Here is an 18494-nt window from a genome sequence, read left to right as displayed (position 1 = left end):
TTTCGTTCTAATACCTCCCGAGATTGACATTCCAAACATTGCGTTCTTTGGAGCGTGCTTCTCTGCTCTAAATTACACCGCACTAGGCTCCGGCTAATGTTCTCCAATTTCTTCGAGTGATCTGATACTTTCTCGTCTCCGTACTCCGCGTGGGAAAGTGCCCCACGTGAGACGGAAGCAACTACTACCCCAACCGGGATCCAACCGCGCCGCTGACCTCTTTTAGTACCCAACGGAAGTCACGCCCGGTTCTCCGGTGGCATCCACTGGGAAGGTGGCTTTTTTTTTCAGCGAAAGTAAACCCACTAGCAAACCGGAAAACTGGCCGCTGGGCTGGCTACTTTTCACCGGCCGGGTGGCATCTCGCTTTCGAGCAAAACCGGAAAAACCACCCTCAGAAAGAAGCGCTGCAGCATCAGGCTGATAAGCGTACTCAAGATCGTGGCACACCAGAAGTAGGTTCGAGTTGCTCAGGTTTTCCTTTCCATTAACCCAAGCGCTTTTCTTCCTGCCGGTAAGCGACACACTCGTGCTGGAAGTCGAGTCGTTTTTTTCTTCTGCTGCCTTTAATTATCTCCACCGGTAGATGGAGAGGTTTTCGTTTCGGATATTAGCCAACCAAACTCATCATGCTTCCACTTCCCGTGGTTCGTCACTCGTCGTGCGTGGATTTTTCTACCCCCTACTGCTTTTCCCATCACGTGTCCCTCCCCCTGTGGCGTGGAATCCCCTTTCTCCGGCCATCTCAGGAGGGAGCACATTTACGAAACATTACAGGCGACTCGCAAAACGCGCTTATTGCGGGCTTATTGCGGTGAATGGGGTACGTTTGGAAAACGCGCGCGCTCGACATACGCTCCCGTGCGTTCACTTTCGAATCGAACTGGTTTTTCGCATCTTCTCCTTCTCCCCTAGCGGCCCATCTCGTTCGGGTGTAAAAGGGAGAGAGAAAAAATTACACCCCGCTTGTTGCTTTTGTCCTTTTCCCATTCGACCATTCCGCGCACTCGCACACCAAAGGGCTCGAGTGATCGCGCGATAAGCGAGACCGAAGAGAAGGGAACGCCACGATCTCGGGTGGGCGCTATCAGGGTTTTGGGATCCGGCACAACCCCTCATAAAGGTGGGAGTTGGGGGTGTGGGGGAGGGTGTACACGCACGACAGATAGCGGTGCAATGTCAAACGCCGTCGGGCGAGAGCTGCTGAAGTTGTCGGCTAGTTGAGGGGCTACTTTCAAGTGCGGCATGGCTCACATGTCGGTTGGTGTGTGTATTAGAATGCCCGGGACGTGGTTCAAGGTTCCCCGGATGTGTAGTTTAGAGTTTGAGAATACCTGTCCTAAGACGTATAAGACCTGTTCCCATATTATGGTAGCACGGAAGCAACCATTTAAATGGACTGCTCCTTCATAGTTTATCTCTAAAACGCTCTTATAAGCTGGAATATGATCAGGTAGATGACTGAGATAGTTTTACTACACCCTTTCCCAAGATCATGCTCTAAGATCATCTGATCTTACTTCTCAGAAGGGCGTACACCAACGTACGTACGATCATACTGTGCTCTTACTCCATCAGCACCTGTTCGCAAACGTTCTCTAATACTCCAACCTGCTGCTTGTGCGTTGCCCTCTGCGCACGTCAAAGAGGTTAACGTTCTAGTGCGTGGTGTTCCATTGCGCAAAACATCCCCAGGTAGCTCCCCAAGACGTCGCATCGATTTACGTATCTATCGGCAAGCAAACCGGCTCGCAGCAGGTGAACAGGTTGCCAACCTCCTTACCCGCTCTCTCTCTCTCTCTAGCTTGTTGTCACCTCACATCGATTTACATTGCGTTTGCTCGGTCAGTGGGCCCACGATACGGTGACACACATAACCACCGCGTCCGGTATATGGCGCAACACCGGCGGGTGTCTCGATTGTATGGTAATTCTGCACCTCCAGCGGGGAGAGAGAAGAAAAAAAACAAAGGTGCGACATTCAGAACCTCGGGTTTACGCGAGTTAACCTGCCAAGCACGTGTTGACACAGTTCTGAGCTGACCGACAAAACCTGCCGTCTGCTTTCGAGCTGTCAACTACCCTCACTCCCTGTTGGCGTGGTATTCCCTTTTTTGGGTACAACACGCGGAAAGTAAAACACCTCTTCGACAACCTCAAACAGGGCGATGCTCTATTAACGTGCGGACGTGATTGGAGTTTCTCATCGTTTCGTGGCACCCTCAGGGAACGCATAGAAGGTGGAGAGGAAGGGGAGGATGGGGCGCTGGGTGGTGAAATTTTTCTGTCACCCCTATACGCGCCCCCGTTCCACGGACCAACCCGGACCTGGCATGCCAACAAAACACGCTCGAAACAAAGCGAGAGTAAACGATAGTTTATGACTAAGGGTCATAAACGGGACCGCGGATCAACCGATCACGTACTCCTGTTGGCTCTCTTTCTATCTCTTTCACTCTCTTGTCTCCCCATGCTGGTGGATTTTGGGGATCGTTTCCTACTCGCTGTAAAAGCTCATTCTCAGCGTTCGATTTCTCCTTTCGCTTGGTTTGATATTCGGGTTTGTGGATAAGTGTATTACTAACGAAGGATTTGGGTGACGCACTACCAGTGACAGGTGACAGTGACACATCAAGAATAGGGCTCTTTGACGTCACGTGTCCGTCTGTTGATGTGATTTTATTTTCTCCTCAAAGTGCCACGGCAAAGGGCCCGTAGCAAAAGGTTGATGAATGGTAGCCTACTACTCTGTTTCTCTTATGTTAAGACGTGTACTGCTCGAGTTCGTAGATGACCTTTTTGAAACCGAATCCACCAAACACCCCCCACTGTCCACAACCCATCGCAACACCTGCGCACTGGTTCACATTCGCACACTCTCGCTTGCGTCCTGCACCACAGCCACATGCATCTAACATACATCGCTTCTAACATATGCGCTCGTACCTGACACGAATCCTCCATTTTCCCGTTATTTTCCCCCGTAGTGATCGCTCCCGTTTGCACGACCAACAAATACAAAAAAAAACAGAAACTGAACAAAACAAATACAAATACACACCGATCGTACACGCGACTAAAAGGACGACGGACGACGTGGAGACGACGACCCGACACACGCGGCTCGTCTAGATCGAGTCCTTACCGAGCAGAAGCAGCTATCTTTCGGACGCAGACATACACGCTTGCGCAACACACCAACATGTACGGCGAGGGGACACGACATCGGTAGAGCTTTAGAATCTCCATCTCGAGCGTGCGCAAAACCCTTCGACATATAGCGCACGCGAGAAGAAGCTCGTTCCGGCGCAGATACCCCGAAAAAGGTGTGAAACACCTTCAGAAAGCTTGCACGAACATCCAGAACGCGATGGGTACAGCGAACGACACCAACGCAGGTCGGCGTTCGGACGATCAACCACAGCACCGTCACCACCATCACCATCATCGGCGCCCGGAAAAGCCACGCCAACACCAGCGAGCGGGTGGTGATGTACCGAACGGTACCGGGGAGCAACCCGCAGCACCAAAAGTTGTCGCGGCCATCGCGGGAAAAGCTCGCCCAAAGCGGCCCCCAACTGACGACACCGACGATTGGCAGTATCCCTTTCAGCAGCAGCAGAAAAGGGATGGGCCCGCGTGGGGTGTGAAAGAGCGGGCGAACGAGTGGGGAGGAGGCTTTAAGGTGAGTCGAACACGACCTCCGAATGGCAGATGCGATGGAACTCCTTCTTTGAAGAAGCGACGCTGTGCTTCTAAACCAGGGGGTTCGTCGCTTGGTGCGCGAATTTGGGAGTCTTTCGTTTTTACAGCCGTTTATAGCGGCATCTCGGGTTCTCCTGCCTTTCCACGGTCTTTCTTCACTCGAGCATGGAAACCCCTCTCGGCTTGGAAAACCGGGAAAGGCGTACGCTGGTGTTAGTGCGGCCCAAAACCCCTTCGGGTGGGGTGAAATTAAACCCACGGTACTGTTATTGATCGGCAATTGTGGGCGCAGATGTTTCCACCGGGTGTCCGGCAGTAAGGTGCTCCTTGCGCGCTTCTTTATCTCTCACCCACCCTCCCATTGCACCACCTTTCCTGCCGTCGTGCTACGGTAATGCTCGTTTCATTGGTGTGCTGTGGTTGATTCGAAATCAGCGATAATTCCCCAGCGGTTGTACGTGTCCGTGCGTGTATATGTGGATCGGAACGGTTGGGCCAAATCCGACGGTGCGATAAACCTCTCCCGAGAAAACACTTGCACACACACACACACGGACGCGAGTTATTGGGTGCAACGGGGGATTTTTTGTTTTCACCGCTGGCTGCTCAATCAAGCGGAAGAGTGTTTTCCGATTCTTTTCGGAAAAACGGTGCCCCAGGAGGGGGTTGGTTTGCAACTGTTCTTTTCCGCAAGTGGCTTCTCTGCATGAAGAACACATCCCACACCGCTGGCGTTAACAGCACTTCCTGTCTACCCCGGTTTTCCATTAGCGCTTGGTAACGGGGAAATCCCACGAGGTGAATGAGAGAAAAAAAAACAACTCCCGTACGAAATTGCAACCCCTTCGGGGCGAAGGTTTTTCCAGCGACAAATTCTTGCGAGGGACGCGAGGAAGAAGCCACCCACTTGATGGGTTTGCTTTCACTTTTACGCATTTTTTTTTGCACGGACACACAAACACACACCCTAATCTTGGTGGCCTCCGCATGTGGCCGTGGCCGAACGATGGCTAATTGAAAACCCATCAGCAAACTCACCGTCGTGTGAGAAATGGAAGTGGGACCGCGTGCTGCAGCCATTTTCTTTTTCTCAACCACCCTCCTTTTGTCCTCGGTGGGGTTTTAGGGAGCGTTTTTTTTTTCTTCTCCTGCCCCCAAAGAAGTGTGTGAGTGTGGTTCAAATGAGGCCTCAGTGCGAGCTGCTGGTGGTCATTAATTAATTAGGTAATTAATTAATTAACGAAATGAAATGGAAAATCCACTCTTCCATTTGCCCGTTGGGTGGTAACCTTCAGCGTGGCTGGATTGCGTTAGCTCGTGGTGTGACCGTTTGTCACTGAATGTGAAAAATTGGGTTTCCACCGGGGGAAGGTGCACTTTTCCGGCCCATCGATGTTTGAGTGGCCCTTTTTTTTCCGACGATTCACCTGCAAGTTGACATCGTTTCGGTCACGAAAGAAGGCGGGAAGAAAAATGTCCACGAGATCAGCGAACTGAGCGAGCGTTTTCTCACCATTTTCCAACCGATCTCGGTGACACGTCCGATGAAGCTATTACAAGCGAAAAAAAAAAAACCAGCAACGAAACGAGAAAACAACGAGGGTTAAGTAGCGATCATAAACCCGAGCAAAAGGCCGCTCGGGGGAGTGTTCCGACCAGCGGCACCAAGGGGAGGGAAAAAGGGCACCGGACAGAGATTTGTGTGAAAAATAAATGGCGAAATGCGTGTCATTGTCCCGCGCTGCGTCCCAGGCTAAGAACGATGATGAAAAAGGCACGTAAAAGATCGTTAAAGCAACGGCAAATTTGAACTATCTCATAACAACGCTGGAGCCCTTTATGTTGGACCGCCGGAGGGCCTGTCTCAGCTTCTCGAAATGCAACACCCTTTCCCCCGGGAAGGAAAAGCAACGATCCGCTGCTCGCATCAAAACGTTGCCCGAGAATGCCGCCCGGTGGAATGGTAGCAGAAAAGGTTTTGCTGTTATTTTACCGCTTCCTGATTTTTACGCGTTGTTTGCTGCCGCTGTTGTTGCTCGGCGCTGCATTAATGCTGGTCACTAATTTTTTTTTTGGGTAGCTTTACGCTTTTTTTATGTCGGACAAAATGTGCAGATGTCAAAAATCCAGAACCGCCGTCTGGGGGAGCGAAAGATATCTCAAAGCGCGCTCCACAGGTTCGTCGCTTTTCTGCCGTTGAAGTCTTTTGTTTTTACACGCATAAATTAGGGATTTCAAGCCGCTTTTTTACCGATTCTCTCAAATGCACTTATTAGAACCGTTATAAAATTGCACTGTGCAAGCACGCGGATTAAAATTGTCCCCTAATTCCAATTCCTTTCCATGGTTGAGGGATTTTACCGAAATAATTATGATCGAGGGCGCCAACGTTGAGGCGTTCTGCTCGAGCAGTTTGCTCAATATTCATTGTTGTTATATTGTTTTTATTACTCCACAACCTCAACAACACCGCAACAATTTTCTTACATCACGGACGCATGTTTTTCGGGTGTGTGTAACACGTTTGAAAAATTAATAAAGTGATGTCAGCGCCAGCGCAAGGCCACAAGCCGGTTAGCTTAATTTCTAGCTTCAATTTACATTAACTTAAACCCGGCATTAGTTAACGCCGGGCTGCAAGTGCGGCTGCGAAACGGAGCGCGCTCACGGAAGCATCCTAACGTGCGACCGGCGTTGCGGTTGAGACGGTCTGAAGCTGTGCGTACCGAAAAAGGGATTCTTGTGCCCGTTGTGCGTGGTTCGGGAAAAACTTTCTCCAACTCCGGGCGGCCGGTTGCGGTCCGGTTGGCAAATAGGAAGATGCCAACCCAGCCAGCCAGCCTCTTTCTCCGGTTAATCGATACAACTTGCGGTTGCGGTCTCTCTCTCTCCCATTTAAAACACTCTACTCCTCGCAGTCGTGAAGGCCCACAAATGCGCACGCGCGCGCACGATCGACAATTAAATCCCCAGTAAAACAGCGAGCAGCCTTTTAATTAGCAGCTGCGCAGAGGAAAGTAGCGTACATGCTTGCTACTGCTGCTGGTGCGGGTTGCGGCTCGCGAGTGATACGGTTGCTGATTGCCTTCCATCACCCCAGCTCGCTGGGTTTTGTGCAATAATTAATTTATTCGGGTGTGTCGATCTCGCCTCTTGAGCTTAGTCCTAAAACGGGTCGCAATTTGTACCACCCTCTTGAGGTGTTGTTGTTCCCGGCCTAACAACACTTTTTAATCCTTAACCCCCTCAAAAAGCCCTATTTTCAATTGCGCAACGGCGTTTCTTGTGTGTATGTGTGCCGATTTGCGTTTTCTTTGCGATAGAAAATGAAAATCCCCAAACGAACCATTTATTGCACAATTTGTGTTGCATTTTCGTTGCTGTTGTTTTACAAACTTATAACCCCGGTAAGCGCGTAATCCCTCACTCCTCCCAATCGCTTTTCTTTTTACCTCCCGGAACACCAATTCAATCTCACCCACCTTGAAGCGTGTATTAATTGTGAATGCCCAAAATTAGCAACGTGTGTCCCTCCAGGCGTCCCCATTACGCTATCACGGGGTGCGGGCGGGTGGGGAAAATGGCCGGGGAAAATTTAAGGCAATAATTTCTTTTTCCTCACCTTCCTGCTCCACCTCTCTCTCTCTCTCTCTCACTTCCACCGTCCGCCGGGGGGTGAAATCGATCGGAAAAAGTAACACCTAAACAAAAGCCATGGCATGTGGGGAAATGGGGTGAATTGAGGGGGCTGCGACTAAGGGGAGAAGAAAGTCCATCTGATCTCCACTTTTCGGGGGTGAGTGGTGCCGGAGAGGGTGGTATATATTTTATGTAATTATTAAGCTCCTAGCTGCCGTCTTTCCATCAACCTAGCTTGAAAAAAAAAGGTGTGGAAAATTAGTGCTGTGTTTTGGGGGTTGATGAAAAGCGCCACAATTTCACTCGCCACACAAAGAGAATGTGGGGGGAAGGGGGAGGGTCAACACACCTGCAGCCAGCGAAGAAATATGAAATAAAGCAATCACACATACCGCTACACTCCCGACCGGCCTCTCGCGACCGGTTGCACTTTCGGCAAAAGGTTAATGAGCTATCGATTAACGTTGGTGACGATGGCGATGGAGGAGAAAAGGCATGGAAAGTTGGAGGGGTAGGACCAACAGGGGAACGGGTTTTCACTCCCCGCATTGGAGGGTTGGCAACCATTTTCGGCCCCATTCCTTAGCCGGTGCGTAAAAGCGCGTTTTCTATTGTTTATGTTAGCGGTTCGATTGCGTTTGCGAAGAAAGTGAAACATTTCAAATCGATTTTGCAAAGTTAGTAAAGTGTGTTTGGCGCAGCTTTCGCTGAAGCGCCTGACGGCTTGACAGCGTCGGCTTAGAGAACGGTTAAGCGATGAGGTTGATATTTGGAGTACAACTGCTCAAACCTCGTAGATAGGTGGGCATCAAGTGGTCTTTTGAATCCTTTTAGCTTTTTTGTTTTTTGGCATGTTTAAGTACGCATTATTTAAGGGATATTTTACGACACTAAAAATGCCTCTATTCAAGTATGTTATGCATAACGCTCTGTTAAAGTATTTGAACTACATGCCAGGTTTATATGAGTTGCGTTATTAGTGTATTATTCGTGAAATACGATCCATGAAAAAATCATTTTTGTACAATTAATATACCTTATATGAATTCTTGTCGTTACTTCTATGAAAAATTAGTTGCATTTTATGTTAGACATTTTCTTTTTAATGTAGAGAAGTTTCGTGTCTTCCAACTGAGTGATATTTCCTCACATGTCGCTCCAATCGGAATTCAACACCTCCAATTATCTCGATCGGTGTCTTTTCTTCTCACGCGATCGCATCATTCCCGCGCCGTAAAGGCGTCACATCAAATTTATATCACTAAACAACCCAAAATTCGACATATTTATCGCCTCTCGCAAAGTGCTCCCGTCCAAAAGCTGTCCTTCCCTCAGGCCATACTTCCTTCCTTAGTTAATCGTGCACCAGTTTCCCTTTCTCGATCAGAAGCCCGTTCGGAAGTCGACCGTCGACTGGACGAAAAAGTGACAAATTTATTTGAATTTTCCATCTCCCTCTCGTGGCGCCATAAATCTCTCGTTGCCCTACCATACGAGCAGCTGGAAGCGGATGAAATTAGCCCAAGGTTTGTTTGCCTATCGTCGAGAAAGATGAGAGTGAACAAAAAAAAAAGGCAAAACAAGATCCAAGCGCTAAAGGAGGAACTAACGCTGTGCTTCCGATTGGAGTGTCGGTTTTCGTTTTCACTCATGGTCATCGGTCTGGCGGCATTTGCATATCGAAAGCGCACCAGCGTCTCGAGAGTCTGGCGAGGGAAAAAAGGGCAAACGTAGAGGGAAAGAGAGACAGCCGGAGATATAAATTTGATGAAATAATTTCGCCTCAACCCGGTATAACGCCTGCTAACCGACGTCGAAATCGCACCACGAGTTTGTTTGTGTTTTCGTTGCTTTGTTGTTCGCTTTTTGGGGTTTTGTTTTTCACTGCCTTATTTTCTGTTTTTATTTTCCGTAAACCAAGCCGTGAAGTTGCCCTGCGCGCGATTATGGCCCCATCGAAAGATGAACCGCTGAGGCCATATTTGGAAAAACACAAACGTGGGACTTAATAACGACTCCCGGTTTATAAACGCCACCGTGGCTTAATGGAACGAAGATCGTTAACGTAATCCAGTTGGGGTAGTTCCGGAAACAAACCAAAGAGACATAGTTAGCTATAGTTTGTGGTGGTCTCATTTGTTTTGTTTCGCTTGTTTTTCGGACGCAACTCCGATTGCCAGATGTGGACCAAAATGCCCTGCTTTGGGCGGGCGATGTTAAAAGGTTAATCAATAAAAAAAACGAAAGTTACAGCATTTAAATGAGCGCAGAAAATGAACGAAAAAAGGCGCGCCTGTGCGCTTTCCTATCACCGGTAAAAAATTAACGCAGTGGAGAAATCGTGCAGAGGAGAAATTTCGCGACCATGAGCGCTAGAGGAATGCTCGCAAGATTTACGGTTTGCGGAGAAAATGGTGTATCATCTTCACGCCCGCAAACGAGCAAACGCAGGTCTAGTGTGGTAGTATGGGATTTTGATGCGATCGCATTAGAGACCGAAGAAGGCGCGCGTATACTTCGATTAGCGAACGCACGGAGGCGTGTCTTTGGCAACTCTGGAGGGTTGAAACGTGTGGTCGATGGCCTTGCGCATCCTTGAGAGATGTTAGCGAGCAGAACCGCAGTCAAACTAGCTCCGGTGGAACGAGAAACGTTCGTTTAGGTTTTGTAGCTCACAGAAGGGAAGGTACTGCGCAAGATAGGGCTTTTGTGGAGGCACGTGCTCGGTCAGGTGCGACGTTCTTGAGGTCGACAACGTTTCCCAGTTTGCGGGAACTACCCAGCTGCAGCTCTGCCGCCGTTCTGGATCGTTGACTGCGCACGAGGAATGAATGACCTGCTGGAAGGGTTCGCTCACTCGCAAGCGTTGAGGCATCTTCCCGGCACAGTTGCAGACCCTTCTAGAGGTGCCTTCAGACAGCTGGTACACGCATTGTTGTAACTTTTTTCTCTCAATTCTTCTCCTACAGAAACCCGCCCCAAAATACCCAGAGTCGGATGACTGCGACTCTCTGCCGCCTCCTCCACCACCAGACGATGATTCGTTTTTCGATGACGATGATCGGTTGTCGCACGGTCATCACCACCATCATCACCACCACCAGCAGCAACAGCAGCAGGCTCAACAGCAACAGCAGCACTTCGCTCATCTCTCACAGACGCACCACAACGTGCTGCATATGGCGTCGCAGCAGCAACAGCAGCAGCAGCAGCTTCCGGCGAATCATCACCATCAGTTTGCTGACCTAACGCCACCGTCCGCGCTGGTGTCGGATTTGGACGATAGCCCAAAGAAGGATCGCAAGCTGCGCTCTAATTCTGACAGCTCGAACGTCACCAATGGCAGCGCTGGTGATGCAGTAGGTGGAGGTGGAGGAGGTGGTGGTGGTGGTGGCAAGCACAAGAACGGGGGCTTAGGTGTGGGAAAGAGCGCGAACGGAGGACATGGCCATCATCATCATCACCATCATCACCATCATCATGGCCGAGGGGCGTTACACGCGAAGAGTAGCCGGGCGGAATCGGTCCTGTCAAGTGACTCGGACATTCGGTTTACGCGTCGTAAGCTCGGTGATAACCAGAAGTGTGGTTGCGCTCTCATCGCCGGCTTTCTGCTGATTCTACTCTGTGCCGGTGCGATCGTCTATGTTGGATGTGAGTATACTCGAACTAGGAGGTATAACTACTGCTTAGAAACCGTAGATGCAGATATAGAGATATGTACATTAGTAGACCTATACTGAAGGCTTTTACTGAAGACATTTATTTATGTCTAGAGAGAAAGTTGCCATCTGTAATAGATATACACATAGGGCTTAATTTGAGGCCTTACATAGAGCTTAATTTGATTCCTCTTCTTGTACTAGAATTGATCATTTAGACAAGTGTTTTTTTCTGAAGGGCTTAAGAATCTCACACGCAAAATTCAACTCATCCAATTCTAAAAATCATTTTACAGTACCCAATTTGAGTGGAAAATGGATTTAAATTTGATGAATTAATTATTTCATAGCTGCTAGTTGGCTTCTAAATAGGTTAGAAATTGTTTGTTAACCTTCTGAAATAGAATTGCCATTTTTATTGCCAACACCCTTCATGTTAACTGAGTATGGTGAAACCCTATCTCCTGGAGCGATATATTATGATCTAGAAATGCTTACCAAACTTTGTACAACAACTTCGTCCGTAGTGCCCCACTTCTCAGGTATGTCCGTAACGCGACACGTTAAAAAGTTAGCGTATCAGAAACCGCGAAACGCGATTAAGCCCAAATATTTGTCTGGACCTGGATGTTTGTCGTACCCAGGCTCGGTAACAGCTGTTGCGTCTCGTTAGCCCTCCATTACCACGCCAATCAAACACCCGAACCCGCGCAAAGTTATACATCATCCTTCCCCGCCACAACCGGCTCTGTCGGGACCGTAACGAATGAGAATTTTCACCGTGAGTGCGAATACAAAACGGGACGCCATTGTGTGTTGCATTCTACGGCCCACCGCGGGTGGTTTTCCACGCTCGAAGAAAGTGCACACCGGCGATTTATCGTGCGGCGCTTGTTAGCTGAATGTGCGAGCAGGAAGCAAAATAATCAAACTTTCAATTAGTCCGATTGTTTTACCGCGCATTTGCGGAACGCGAGCAAGCAAGATGGTGCGAGGTTTGAGTTATGAGTGCGTGTGGCCTTTTAGATTCGCTAACACTTTGCTAGCGATTTTTTTCCCCGTTTTTCGTTGCATGGGTCGGATTTTCTCCGCTGAAGGAGGTGAAATGGTCCACCCGGTGCGGTGGGGCGTAATTTAATTTATGGACATACTGACTTTACGTAAACGAAGGCGCAAAATCCACGTGAAATGTGGAAAAAAAACGAAGGCAACAGGTACACCATGTCTGACGCGCGAGATGCGCTTACTCGTTATGGAAATTCGTCACGCGGCCCAGGGAAAATGGCACCGCCGGGAATATGTGTGTGGGAACACGACCGTGGTGTTTCCCATCGTTGTAAAGTGTGGATGCCTACGGCGCGTTCCCGATTGTGTGCCTTTAGGGTGTATACTAAATGTACTCGAGTGACTTTTTTGTGTGTGTACTGCCGCTAATTTGATGCGTGTTGTGGAAGACGGTAAAAGTGACTTTCCATTTCTGTTACCGGCACTTGTGCATGATGTCTATTGCATCACTAATTGAGGATGAGCAGCCTAGTGGATTCTTTGTTCAACAATTTTATGGAATCTCAGGGACCTCTCTTATGTCTTAAGTGACTCCAGAATTCTTGATCGAGATTACTCTAAAAATTCTTATGTCAATGAATTCTTCTTTTTTCAGACACCTATCTTCGTCCAGAACCACTCCCAGATCGGATATTCCGGGCTCGATTGCGCGTGGTAGAAGGGGACCGATGGACTCCGGAGCTAGCGGATCAGAACACACTTCGTTTCCAACACCGAGCCCGAGATTATCGAGAACGCATCAACCTCATTATGCGTCGGTCGGACCTGCGTGAACCGTTTGAGGGCAGCGAAATTCTCGCTCTGGATGGGTAAGCGCCAACTGCTTGTCTCATGCCACATTTCATGAGACATTAACCTCTTTTTTTATTTCACAGTAATGAGGAACCTGGTGACCTGACGCTACACTTCGCGCTCTACTTCGACCCGTACGCCGAGCTGGTGTCAGCAGCGGATCTCCGTTCGATTCTGCTTGAAGAAATCACGGGTCAGGAACGGAAGTACTTCCGCAATCTTACAATCGACCCCACTAGTCTGGTCGTGAAGGAGGTGTCTGGTACTGGAGACGACATCATTGGCACGTCGTCATCACCACTCGGTGGCAAGGATGAAGTAACGGTAGAGATCGTGACGACGGCAAGACCCCCACGCAAGTGTGAACCTTTGCGGCTGTCATACTGCCGCTCAGTGGGCTACAACGTGACAACCTACCCGAACTTCTTTGGCCATGCCTCACTCGAGGAGGTGGAAGCCGATCTAATTTCGTTCCGCGAGCTCGTTGACGCCGAGTGCTTCCGGCAGGCGTTCGACTTCATCTGCCGGTTACTACAACCCCCGTGCGAATACCGCAGTGTTGATGAACCAACACCTGGTACGGTTTGCCGGCAGTACTGTCAAGCGTTCTGGTCCGGATGTGGCGAGCGATTACCTGAACGTTTGCGTCGATTCCTCGATTGTGAGCGGTTCCCAGAGTCAACTGGCGTGCAGTCATGCCACAGCAAGCCAGGATGTACTGGAGAACTGCAGGCGAACGCACTATCCTCGCGGTTGTGTGATGGCGTAGCTGACTGTGCTGATTTGTCCGATGAAAACACCTGCACGTTCTGTGCGTATGGAGCGATCTCGTGCGGTAGAAGTCGTGCCTGTTATGCCAGGAATGCTCGCTGTGACGGGAAACTCGACTGTCCTGATGGGAGTGACGAAAAGGATTGTCGTGAGTATCACCTCCACCTACGGGATGTTGCGAGTACCAACCTGACCATCACACATTCTCTTTTGTCTTCTTCACAGTGTCTATCTCACCCCAAGTGAGCTTCCTAACATTCCCACCTCCAATCGTGCCGTTCCGGCCCCGATTCTACTCGGAAGGATACGCTGTTTTCTCAGAGAAGGGTACCACCGGTAAGCTGTGCTCAGTAGGCATGGAATCTAACGAGTACGTCCGGCACACCGTCGCGGAGTCACTATGTAAAGCCCTTGGGTACGAACGGGTTAACTACTCCGAGATCCGAAATGACACGGAACCCAACACCAGCTACGTTCGCGTGTTAGATCCACGTGCTTCTGAGATCTCGTTCGTACGTACGCAGTGTCAGAGTAAGCAGTCGCTGTATGTAGCATGCAGTCACCTTGAGTGCGGTGTTCAGTCGACACTACCGACCTCACAGAACGTCGGTCTATCCAAGATGGCTACCCCGGGTGATTGGCCTTGGCACGTCGCTTTATTACGAGCTGATACGCACGTCTGTGATGGCACGCTGGTAAGTTGCTAGCTAAAAGAAGGGGTTTTTTTTGGAGAGTGATTCAACTTCCTGTTTTTTTGTAGGTCTCCAAAGACTGGGTGTTAACGACGGAATCCTGTTTCCAAGGACAAGCGAAAGCAACATGGATGGCCGTGTTTGGCGCAGTACGACTCTCATCTAACGCCCCCTGGACGCAACGAAGGCGCATTGTAAGCTGTCGTTTATGCTCGTTTTTCTTTCTTTCCCTAGAGGTATTAACGTCTACTTTTCCTCCCACAGATCGGTATGGTTAAATCACCCGTGGAAGGCAGTACAGCGGCTATGGTTCGCCTCGAGACACCAGTCATCTACTCCGACTTTGTTCGACCTATCTGCCTGCCAGACCTGCCTCTGAAAGAGATATCCGACCGCAGTGACAACAACGTCACTCCAACACCACACGCAGAGAAGTACTCGACGAAGGGCGGTAAAGTGGGCATTAGGAAGCTGAAGGAGTACCGGCAGTACTTCGAGATGCCCGGTGATGACGAGCTGACAGCCGATGAGTACGGTGATCTAAATGAGGCGGCAAAGTACGTCAACCAGTACAGTGCCGACTTCACGGACGAGCAGTATCAAATCCCAAAGGCGGAAGCAGCTGTTGGAGTGACACACGGTCGTTCCGGGTCGTTATCACCTCCACCAGCAGTTAATCCAAGTGCTTACCCGTTGCCTGCAAACTCTCCACAAACCACCAGCTACATATCTGCGTTGAACTACATCAGCTCTGGAGGTGTCGCGAACATTGGAGGTCCTGGTGTCGGATTCCAGCCACCGGGCAAGCTCGGCAAACAGAGCCAGTGGACGAACTGCAACACACTCGGGTGGTCCCGACAACGAGATCACCTGCAGCGGGTCCAACTGAAGCTGATCGATATGTCACCGTGCGAGAACATCTCGATCGCCACCGTCAACAGTATGTGCGCGGAGTCAGCCTACCACAAACAGGACTGCAGCGAGGAGGAGTTCGCCGGCAGTCCGGTCGTGTGTCTTCTACCGAGTGATCGACGTTGGGCGTTGGTCGGAATCAGCTCCTGGCGGATCGCTTGCGCACCTAATGGGATCGAGAGGCCACGCATGTACGATAAGATCACCCCAAATACGCCCTGGATTCGGGATACTATCTCAGCTACGGTGACGTGAGAGGGCGCTCTGTCCAATCCCCTGTTCTAGGTTGCACCGAGTGCGACACGCGATTCGCGCAACATCCACCCACACACACACACACACACCCACATGCTCGCATGCACATGTAACCAAAAAAAAGGAAAGAAGAAACAGATGAAAGGCCCCCGGTGACGGGATCTCTCGCAGAGTCGTTGCCTGTTTGAGATGGAGGCTTTAGGGAATGGAGATGTGCTTTGTGATATTATCTGCCACAGGTCAGCTGGACCAGCATATATGCCATCCTTCGGTAGTTCGAAGGCGGCAGAAACGGTGGAATGGTTGTTGCAGCCTCGGTGGCACAGCCTGTGCGTTAAAAAGGGGAACAGGATGCGACATTGGACGTGATTACAATCGATCACAAAACCGAATCGAAAGAAAGATTTGCTCGCGCAGCAGTGTTGTTTTATGCCATTTTTTTATATAGAAAGCGCCTCCATCGGTTTAGTTAGTTCCCGCTTTTTTTTTGTTTTTTTTTGTTCGCTGGCATGCGGGAATGTGCGTTGTGCTGTAACAGGTGTAGGACTGCTCACTGAGAAGGGGCTCGTACGTCCTTTAGGAAGATCCTAATCCGACACCTCACTAATTACTGAGCATTATTATATCGTCATGCTATTGTACTGTGTTTCGGTGTAAAGTAAAATAAAATGGATACTTTATTACAAGAAGACCACTATATCATAACTTTATGTCACACAATGACGACCAAAGTTTCTAGCGAATATAGTGCGTGCGGAATCGTCGGGAACGATGAGCAAGGCACCTCGTGTATGTTTTCGCAAGCTCAACAGTTCGCTTGCCAGGATGGGTCGTTTAGCAGATGTTGCTTAACAAATAGGTTTATTATTTTTTCTCGATTACTCTTAAGTTTTCTTATAACCTTCATAAGATTAGATGTAGTGAAAAAGGTCCAGCATGCTGTTTAGAGCCACACGAATGTTAAAATATACAACACAGGTTGTGAACGCTTTCAGAAGGTTTGCGAATGTAGGCGATTCATCAGAATAGATCCATGCTTCATACTCATTCTCCGAGAAGGTGAGTTTGCGATGTTGAATCATTTGAATCAGTAATCTGATAAAGCAACAGGCATCGTGTACTTATTAAGGGTGCTTCTAGTTAGGGGCGAGATCATATCAGATTAAAACATAACACTTCGTGCAATACAAGCCGATTATCTGCCCATGTTACATAAAATAAAACAAAAAATGTAGACGATAGCTCAATTCAGCAGCAACCAGCAGGTCACAGTCATAGCTGCCGCGTCAGCAACAGGTGTCAGATTTCTCGGAAATAAAACACGTGTGCTGAGTCTGCGACAGGACTTGAAGTACCCGCAACAATCTTGTTTGCACAATAAATTACTTCCTTTATATTCTTGTTAACGAGTCAGCTACGGTTGCTTTCTTTCTCCAATTGGCTCCCACAAAACAAGCCTAATCCAGCGTGGATTTATCGCCACTCAATCTTATAGCACCAAGGAGATATCACACCATTTATTAATTGCCGCGCAAGTGATTTGCCATCGTTAGGACACGGCGTAGAAAATAACACCCAACACGTGCAGGCCATCTGGCCGTTGGCACTCATCGCTTTCCAACGTTTTGGGTCACTCACTCTTAAACGCCGGCATGCATGAAATCTCAAACAAGTCACTCACTTGTGCTGAACCCTTTAACGTGCTGTGCGCAACATAGTCTATACTTAGTTCGTTGTACACACTGCAGCCTACCAGTGTCGTCGTGAATCATCTCTGAGCAGTGCCCGGAATAAACTTGCAGTATCGAGAGTGTAAACGAAGTGCGACTGACGGAGCATAAGGTACGGCCACGTGTTTTTTCTGCATACCACGCAATTGCAGTGCTACAGACGGCGTGAACTCTCGAACTCATCATCTTCCAACCAACTCTACCCGGTGTTCTGCAGCGAAACCCCGCAGGCAGGACAATCCATCAGTGGTGCATCGTTTCGGTGGCGTGCCGAGTGTTCCAAATGTGCCGGCATTTTGCTGCCGCCATGTTTCCACGCATGGTTATTGACAATCAATTAGCACCGACGCCGTCACTATCAATCTCGCCGGGGGTTACTGTGTTGTTCGCGGTTGTAGCCGGTGCTCGTGACGTTGTTGCTTGTTGCCAACGATTCCTCCCGTTACAATGTCCTGTCGCCGGGAGTCGAGTTTTTGATGGAAAGCTAGGGAAGCACTCCACGCGCTTGGCTCGAGAGAAAGAAAGAGAGGGACGCCATCAATCGAAACCGTGCACCCGTGTTCGGTTGATACGGTCTGAACGTTGGCAATCGCTGCCGGTGTTTGTTTTTCTCTAGCCGTTTGCGTGTGTGCCTTTTACGGCGCTTGACTTGGATGTTTAGATCGTACTGCGTTTGCTCCTAGACGAGTCTGGCCTTGGGCGCGTTTGAAGCGTGTGTGAAGCGTTTGTTTTGGATTTGCCACGATTCTTTGCGTGTGTGCGCGCGAACGGGTGCGATGCATTCGCGTGTGTGCGGAAACCGGGACCGGCGTGTATCGAAGTGCGATAGGAAGCGGGTCATAACTCGTTCTCGTGTAAACTAGTTTGGTACGCGGAGTTTCAAAATCGTTCTGGAGTAAATTTGGGACATGCTGCTAAACTGGTTCGAAGGGGCGCATTCCGGTTTCATTGTTCAAGAAGCGAGCAGTCGCTTCTTTCACTTTGTTGTTGTTTCAAGCTCTAGGCTAGCCTTGGTTTTGGTTAGTGTGAACAGCACAGTAAAGCAAGCCTTAATCATTTGAATTTTACGGCGGGGTCATTTGAGCGTAGCATGTGTTCATTTTAGTAGGTTCATTTGGTTCATTTGGGGGTTTGACGAGCATCCAATCAATAGCACTCGTATCGTGATCGTTATAGATTAATAGATCTTTTAAAGGACCTATAGTATCTCGTAAACCTATAGTAGCATTTTTGAACAGCTTTTGTGTTCCATGTTTGATTGCAATATTATT

The 18494-nt window shown here is 49.2% G+C and overlaps 1 protein-coding gene across 1 annotated transcript; it reads left to right on the top strand.

Moving 5' to 3' along the window:
- Positions 1 to 3370: 3370 nt before the first annotated feature.
- LOC128728538 (uncharacterized) lies at positions 3371 to 15635 on the top strand. The gene is made up of 7 exons (XM_053822165.1): positions 3371 to 3685; positions 10314 to 10998; positions 12667 to 12880; positions 12947 to 13782; positions 13860 to 14329; positions 14395 to 14520; positions 14591 to 15635. The coding sequence occupies exons 1-7, from the start codon at positions 3371 to 3373 to the stop codon at positions 15491 to 15493; spliced, it is 3549 nt and encodes a 1182-aa protein (XP_053678140.1). The 3' UTR covers positions 15494 to 15635.
- Positions 15636 to 18494: the final 2859 nt, after the last annotated feature.

The sequence above is a fragment of the Anopheles nili genome, chromosome X, assembly GCF_943737925.1.
Source record: "Anopheles nili chromosome X, idAnoNiliSN_F5_01, whole genome shotgun sequence".
Taxonomy (NCBI): domain Eukaryota; kingdom Metazoa; phylum Arthropoda; class Insecta; order Diptera; family Culicidae; genus Anopheles; species Anopheles nili.
This window is presented reverse-complemented; position numbering and strand designations above follow the sequence as displayed.